Genomic DNA, 8,336 nt, shown 5'->3' on the forward strand with positions numbered 1-8,336 from the left:
GAGAGTGTTTCTTTCATTCAGTTGTTTCTTTGGCCAATGAAACGCTGGACTTTGGAGAGCAGAGTAGGTGGGCAGACAATGAACTTAAAGTCTGCGTTGCCTGAGGTCTCAGATTACCACAGGAACAATTAAGCAGTGTTGACACAAACCCAAAACAAAAGCAACAGCTGTCCTGGAGAAAAACGCACAAGTCATCTACAATGAGTCCAGACATGAGAGTGTGGAAGAGCTGGGGTAAGGACTTAAAGAATGAACTGAAGAACAGGGTGAAACTGTGTGACATTGAGACAAGGGATTTGCACGCAAGAGGCTGATCCCAATCAAATCCAATACTCGGGGCAATTGTTACACGTAGAAAGACAACAAAGGCTTCTGGAGGAACAGCATCAACCGTAAAGCAACTTACGCAAAAAAGTCTCCTGAGTATAGATTCAAGCCAAGTTTCTTTATTACAACACAATATGCCAAACGTCAACCCAGCAAGTTGCACGGTAAATGACATTCCTAAAGAGTAAACCCCTCTCTGAACAAAGGACCATATTTACACACAGACTGACCAACGACATGAGCACATAATTCAAAGATTTCTCATCAAACGTTTATAACTTCTTATAGCTCACACTCCAAACGTAAGTTGTTTCTTTCCATGTAAAATTGCAACTTATGTTAGAGTGACTGACCAGCCCGATGGGGCATATGGGAGAAGCAGACAGACTAAAAATAGTTACCTTTATTCCTGACTCTTCAGATCTGTCCATCGCTGTGTTAGGATGCGAACTGTTATAGTGGATGGTGCACATACCCGTCTGAAGGACAGAACATGCTGAATGTTCCGTTGATTCAGCTGAACGTCACATCCACATGCTAACTCACAGTATCATAGTATCCCCAGAGTGCACAAAATGCCCATTCGGCCCTACCTTATTCCTGTAACCCTGCGTCTCCCATGGCTTAGACACCTAACCTATAATTCCCTGCGCACTGTGGTTAGTTTAACATAGACAATCCCCCTAACCTCCACATTTTTGTACTGTGGGAATGGTGAGCATTAATGCACAGAAATGGAAGTACTCTTAACTCCTCAGACACATTGGCTGAGGGTACGAGGTGTTGTGTCAAGATGTAGGAGAGCATTCCAAGATAAGGTTGAGATGACTGGGAGTGCTGAAAGATTATATTCTCTCAGCCTCCTTAATGCTGCTTGTACAGTGACACTTTCAGAAACCTGAGGGCAGACTCTCAGGGAAGGATTGACACGGATCCAGCATGGTAGTTCCCATTTGAAAAGCGCTGCATTCCATGGATGTTGGAAAAAGTCCGTGCTTTTATAAAGCACCTAAGGATTTTCATTTGAGTTATTTACTGTCACGTGCATATTCTTTGCACATACTGTGAAATGTGTTGCATCGTGTTGCCACGCTGCAGCACCATCTCAAAACACATTTAAAATCACAACAATACAATATAAAGGAGAAAGAAATGGAGAAATAAAGAAAACGTCCAACTACATAGTCCTTGCTAAGTGCTCCATCATGGACATGCTTGTCAGGCATGTGTCCCCTTCTCTATCACCGTCGGAATGAAAGTCGCCCAATCTTTGGCAGCATCTTGACTCCGCTGATGCCTTGGTCTAAAGGAGGCCTTGATGGACCTCAGCAAAGTAGTTGGCACTGATGCTGCTAGGCATGACATTGGTCCAAACACGATTATGTTGTTACCACGAGGCTGCTTTAGACATCGTTTACTAATGCAATCACTGCAGTTGCTGCCGGATCTTGTACTGTGCCGAAGCTCCATTGCTGACTCCATGAATCTGTGATGGCGACCTGCTCTCTCAGGTACCCAAAGTCAACTTCTACCCATCTCCGTGAATCTGTGCTGGATACAGATCATGACAGGAACCCGAAAACACCTTTCGCCTCCCTCCATGAATCTGCGCTTGATAGCGACACTGACAGAACCCAAACTAATCTTCACTAAATTATGATGGATGCAGTAATGACAGGAAAACAAACTCACCTTTTCTGCCTCCATGAATCTGATCTGGATTCAGATACTGACAGGAAACAAATCTCACCTTCGCTCTGCCTCCGTGAACTTCTGCTGGATACAGACACTGACAGAAAACTAACCCGCTTGCACGCTACCTCCATGAATCTGTGCTGGATGAAGATGCTGCCAAAATCCCAGACTCACCTGCACAGCTAATTTTGTGAATTTATGATAGATACAGATATTGCCATGAACGAAAACAGAGCTCATCTGCTGCCTGCTCGAAACTGTACTGGATATGGACACTGCCACGGACCTAGACTCATCACCGCGTGAGCAGCCATGAATTGGCGTCAGGACAGGAGCCATCAGGAACCCAAACTCTCTTGGCTATCTCTGTTGTGAGTCCATGCTGCTCGACACACTCACAGATTTCGCTGCTCTTCACCAAGAGGTAATTAAAATAAACTCCAAGAAAACTTGCAAGTGAACGCAGACAGGACAGAAGAAATGAAATAAAACGAAATGAGAATGAACCCCGACTCCACCACAATCTTAAATAGAAGTCTTGGGGATTTACTTTTCCGGTGTAAGGGTAAGTTTCCTCAGAGTTGATGCCTTGAAATTCAATCACTTGATGAAAGCCGCGAAATGCCGTTCCAGTAGAGCATCCATTACGTGATTTCTTACAATCAATCAGATTCTGTTCACTGAGAGAAACCAGGTTTCCATGCCTTTTTGCCCACTGTCCTTCTATGGCACCAGTTGCACTGAAAGCCCAGGAAGAGTGACATTGACCCTAGTATTGACAGAAATATAACCACATTAAATCATATTGATCGAAAAACGATAGCCAGTTTGCATCTACATTAATTTGGAACACCGTCTCACACGAATGCTCTTAGTCTAAATGTTTGTTCAGGTTTCTCAGAATTACACGAAACCTGTGAATATCGGTGTGCCTGGGTTCGGATTTGATTTGATTTATTTATTGTAACGTGTCGCAAACAGCACTGACACCCTTTGTTTATGACCAATAGAGGCACATGATAGTATGCGAGGATGAAGAGGTCAAAAAAGACTTGGACAAATAGTACATTGTAGAGAATGGGCACAAGGCAAATTCAATGTCAGCAAGACCAGTATGATTTGAGCTAGAGAGTCTCATAACCGTCTAATAACAGCTGGGGCAAAGCTGTTCCTGCACCTGCTGGTGGATGTGTTCAAGCTTCAGTATCTTCTACCTGACGGAATGCATGTAAGGAGTACATTACCGGGGTCCTTGATGATGTTGCCTGCCGTTTCGTGGCAGCGAGATGTGTAAGTGGAGTTCATAGATAGAGTATTCGATTCCATGATCATCTGGGACTCGCACATAACCTTTACTAGTTTGTTATGATCCTGAGCTTCGCAGTGGCCATACCTGGCCTTCCGGACCCAGACAGTATGCGCTCAAAGGTGCAACTGTCGAAGTTAGTAAGGGTCCTTGTGCACATGCCAAAATTCCTGAGCTCTCTGAGGAAGAAGAGGCGTTGTTGTATATTTTGGAACGGCACAAACACATGGTATTTCCCGGAAGGTTTGTCCATTTTGGTCAGTTTAGGAAATTTGACATTTTCCATTCTCTCAACCTCATTCCCATTGATGTAGATGGAAGCGTGTTGTTCTCCTTTCCTTCTGAAGTCAATTATGTGCTATTTAATTTTACCAAAATTGAGAAAGAGAGAGAGAAGCTATTCTCATTGCACCACGTCAATGATCCCTCTATCTCCCTTCTGTCTTTTCATTCATCGTTGTCAAATTTCCCTCCTGTTACAGTGCTGTCGTCAGTGAACGTATAGATGGTGTTCGTTCGGGATTCATGGGTGTAAAGGGAGTACAGTAACTGGTTGAGCACTCATTATTGGGGGACGTAGGTGGTGAAGGTTATTCGGGAGAAGGTGCAGTTGCCTATCTTCAATGAATGGGATCTGTGGGTCAGACAGCTGCGGATACAGTTGCAGAGGATAAAATCATGACCAATGTCACAGGGTTTTGAGTTCAATGTGGAGAGGATAAGAGTGTTGAAGGCAGAGGGGTAGTCAATGAGCAGGAGTCTGACAGAAGTGTCCTTGTCTAGATGTTCCAGGGGTGTAGGGCGAGAGATATTTCACCCACTGTGGACCTGTTACTTTAAAAGGCAAAATTTAAGTGACCGAGGCAGGCTGGGAGAATGGAGTTGATGTGGACCCTCACCAGCTTCTCGAAGCACTTCATGATTATTGTGCTCAGGCCACTGGTCGGTCGTCATGAAGGAACAATGCATGACATTTGTTTCCTCACTTACGAAGATGATGGTGTTCTTCTTGAAGCAGGGTGGGACTTCAGCTTGGAGAAGAGAGAGTTTGAAGATGTCGGATAATTTTCCGCAGGCTGGAACACACTGGAGCTGAGTGCCGGGTGGGGACAGTGTTTGGGGCAAGCAGCGTTCTTCGGGTTATTCCCAGGAGGACTGATCTGATTTCTACAGCAGTGACTAACAACTTGAAGCATTGACAAGTAAGAGGATTATTTGATTATGAAAACTCTTCTTAATCGCAAAACTTGTCTCATTGTTCAATTTCCTCTCTTGACAAATTCACGAAATGCATTGGCTATCAAGGGAACATGGCATGGCTCTCAGAGAGGGACAGGATGAACGCTGTTTCCGATTGGTTACAAACGACCATGGTATTCAATCAGACCAAATAGCATCTCAGGGCAAGATGCACAGGCTCCAGTTGTATGGGCCTTGCCCATGAATTTTGGCATCTGGCATTTGCTGGTCCACAGACCAGGGATCGACCATAGTCTGGTGCGGGGGCGGGGGCGGGGGGCGGGTAGGGGGTGGACGGTGGGGTGTTGTCCTTGCGTCTGCAATCCAGAGACTTGATTTCAACAGTCCTTTGGCTACAAAGTGACCAGTTCCGGGATTGGGAACTGTTGTCACATGAAGAAGATTTTGCAATTCTTCACCTCTGAGGGCTGTGCGTTGAGAGGTCTGGGAGATTGCAGTTGTGCGCGAGGATGGGTGATAACACTATATGCAATGGTGAATAAAATGAATCTTGGATGGGAAGGGATTCCATAAAGTTGTTGGATGAGGTGTGACGGTGTTAGCAGCACAGCCTTACCTCTGCAAATATTGTTCCTCTTCCTTCCACATGCGACACCAGGCTCTCCGTACACACATTGATCCTATGTGACTATGTCGTTAGGCATCATGGTGGTGCAGTGACATTAAGGCTTCTCTCCACCGAGAGAGAAACAGCCAAGTGGAAGGTCAAGCTGATACCACTTATCGAAAAGGATCAAATAGCGTACGAGGTTTGTCACGCCTGCCACTAAACCTCCCTTTCCTTCATTGTCTCAGATTTAATGAATACCGGTTACTGGGTTAGGCAGGAAGGATCGGACTCCTTGTTGCTGCCTGTTAGCCCTGCAGTGGTTTGTTCAGTCAGCCTCGCAGCATTTCTGTCTGGCGGGGGTGAGGGAGCTCTGACAATGCTGAGCAGAACTGGGCAGCAGTTTGCAGGTGGAGGCTCAGCCACTTCTATGATATCTTGAGTCTGAGTCTTCGGAGTGACCTGTGTGTGCTTCCTCCTCCAGCAGGGTACTGTTCCTATTACTTGTGATTAGAAAGTGGCACCTCCACTACAGGACTGTAGAGCAGTGGGCGATGGGGTACAGCTTTGTTCCCATGGCCAGCAGACGCTGAGGGTGCTGGGCCTGCCTCTCCGTGGCAAATGCCAAACTGTCCTTGGAGGTTAGATGATTCATTGATTGAGATATCTGGGTCTCCACAGTGTATCTGCATCCCTGTCGTCTTTCAAGTGTACATCCCTGTCTGCTGCATCTGCTGTTCCCTGGTACATGTAGATGTTTGCCGACACCACGGTCTCTTCTGCCGTACCGGGTCACTGGCAGCCCTCCGAGTGCTGTGGGAAATGACACAGTGAGGTGCTTACCAAACTGTGCTCCCACACCCTCAATAGCTCACATTCCCAGGGAGCTGGTGGTGTGTGCTAGACACAGCCTTATTGATATTTCCTCTGAGGCCGCAATACTTTCATGTTCAGAGAACGAGGAGGTGTCTTCTTTCCCTGCGGAGCGAGAGGAGATGCTGACGGAACCGACAGAACACGAGAGACAGAAGTTTGAGGGGCCAATGCAAAGACACACTGAAGAATTAATGAGACTGACAGAGTGCTAACAAAGGAGTGATGAGTGGTATTTACTCGCTCAGTGGAATGTCAGTGTATCATGTTTTCTTGTGAGAAACAGGAGTCACTCCTCACAGTTTGAGGAATCTGGTGTCAGACACCTCTCCACCAATCCAAGAACTTTCTGCCCTCCAGTGTTCTCTCATCTCCTGGAATGACAGAAAGGGAAGGATTGAGTGAGAGATTTAAGTTTTGCATGGCTGTTGGTGTTGGTACATGCGGAAGGTACTCCGAGGTAGTGAAGTGGCAATGCCGATGTGATGTTGGTTTTGAAGATGAGGAAGACGTCAGTGACAGCATGAATCTGGGTAGGAGGGGGTGCTGGGGCTGGGATAGAGTGTGTCGGAGGGGGAAGGTTGGTGGTCACAGCGATTCTGACACTTAGCATTTTTATGGCAATGTTGGTTGTTTTTCTGTACCCTTCTCTGGCATGTTCGAAAGCATTCCTATCCGAGCAGGGCAAGGTTACCATGCTCGTGCTCATGTGGGTTCACAGCAGCTTTTTCATGATGGTTCAGCTCCCAGAATATCGGACACTAATCAGGAATCTATTGAGTCGCTCCGGGAAGAATGTGTGGGAAGATTAGACTCGGAGGGGATATGCGGGATGTTATCGCTGCATTGACGTAGCTAATGAGATGGTTATGATAACGATAGTGCGAAATCTCACTGAGCCTCGTGGTGGTATCCCTCCCAAACATTCAATGCAACTGACACTTAGTGAATTACAGTATAATCCGATCTTTTACAACTCCCATTTGTACACAATACTTCATATACTTACCAGCAGGCTCTGCTCTCCTGTCGATCAGCCTTGTCCAGTTGGAAAGAATGATTGAGAGAGGTACAAGGCCCAACAGAAGTGAACTGTGAATGTGGTTTTAAAAGTTGGGGTGTCGAGCATATGATCGAATATTCTTTGAATAAGACTGGAAATGGTATCACAAGGAAGCTTGCCACTGCAGTTTGCAACATTACCATTCTTGAGTTGTGCCAATTTACATCTGAACTTATATTTATTACATCGAAATTGTACCTGTAGACTTCAATTTTACAATTTAATCTAACCATTGAATTTGATTTTGAAGCAAAAATTCTCTAGATATTATGAGTAAAAGCACGAATATTACAATTGATAAATATACCATGCTCCCTTGCCTGACCATAACCAATACCAGGAAACAAATGCAACAAGAAAGCAGGAGAAGCAATTTAGATTAAAAATGATCTACTGAAACGTAGCCTTTCCGAACAATTCCAACAAGCTGATCATAACGTCCAATCCTGTTGAGAAGTTAATGTCTGCACTTAATAAACTTGAGAGCTTTTTCTGATTTTTACCTGGTTTTTCACTGGAGTAACTAATCCTTCTCTACGCCAGTCAACAGTTGCAGTTCTCAATTGAATGTGACTTTCTTCAGATTCACTACTTTCATCTCTTTCATCAGTTTCAATTTCAGTCATGTTAACAGCTTCGATTCGGAGAAGTCCATTCATGAGCTTATTGAACTCTTCATTGGTCTGAAAATTCAAACACATTGTGAAATGATTGACTTTTAGTGGTGATTATGTAGGAGAATTGTCAATAGCGTAAGAGAGCTACATTCTACATATTCGCTGACTTTAGCATGAAGTGCGGGGAAAGCAATGAGGGCACTCGTTACTCGTGTTTAATCTTTGACTGAATAAATGAGCAGCAGGCAAATAAGTGGCCATCCATTTCGTCCCAATCCAATATAAAGCTGTGTGAGAAACCTCGAGCAGCTCAAATATCTCTGCTCGATCGTTCAATTACCAAAATGGCAGGAGCTTTATACATGTGTTTCATTTTGCAAGAATCAGTTCGATAGTCGTCTCTGATCATTAAAACCTGACAGGTCAATTTCATCATGGAAGGATAGGTTAAGTCACGTCAGATTGGTGGGGTTTATTGGTGTTTGAGATGAACCTTCCCAATCAGGAGGATTTCAAATTTCATCACCGGCCTGACCTGATTTCCAGATAACACGTTGGTCTTGAGTTGGCCTCATGGCCCTTAGACCATTAGATTTAGATGCGAAACTCAGATTGATCATTTTTCATGAAGATACCGGATTGGAATGG

At 44.9% G+C, this 8,336-nt stretch overlaps 1 protein-coding gene across 1 annotated transcript in view; it reads right to left on the minus strand.

Moving 5' to 3' along the window:
- Window positions 1–7,752, minus strand: part of LOC122552419 (cathepsin J-like) — a 13,197-nt gene extending 5,445 nt beyond the window's left edge. Inside the window, exons 1-2 of the mRNA XM_043695152.1 lie at window positions 7,575–7,752; window positions 2,573–2,791 (exon numbers count right to left, since the gene is read on the minus strand). Of these exons, the coding sequence (XP_043551087.1) occupies window positions 2,573–2,791; window positions 7,575–7,730 (375 nt within the window). The 5' untranslated portion in view covers window positions 7,731–7,752. The remainder of the gene's footprint in view (window positions 1–2,572; window positions 2,792–7,574) is intronic.
- Between the last annotated feature and the right edge of the window lie 584 nt (window positions 7,753–8,336).

This window comes from Chiloscyllium plagiosum, chromosome 8 (assembly GCF_004010195.1).
Source record: "Chiloscyllium plagiosum isolate BGI_BamShark_2017 chromosome 8, ASM401019v2, whole genome shotgun sequence".
Taxonomy (NCBI): domain Eukaryota; kingdom Metazoa; phylum Chordata; class Chondrichthyes; order Orectolobiformes; family Hemiscylliidae; genus Chiloscyllium; species Chiloscyllium plagiosum.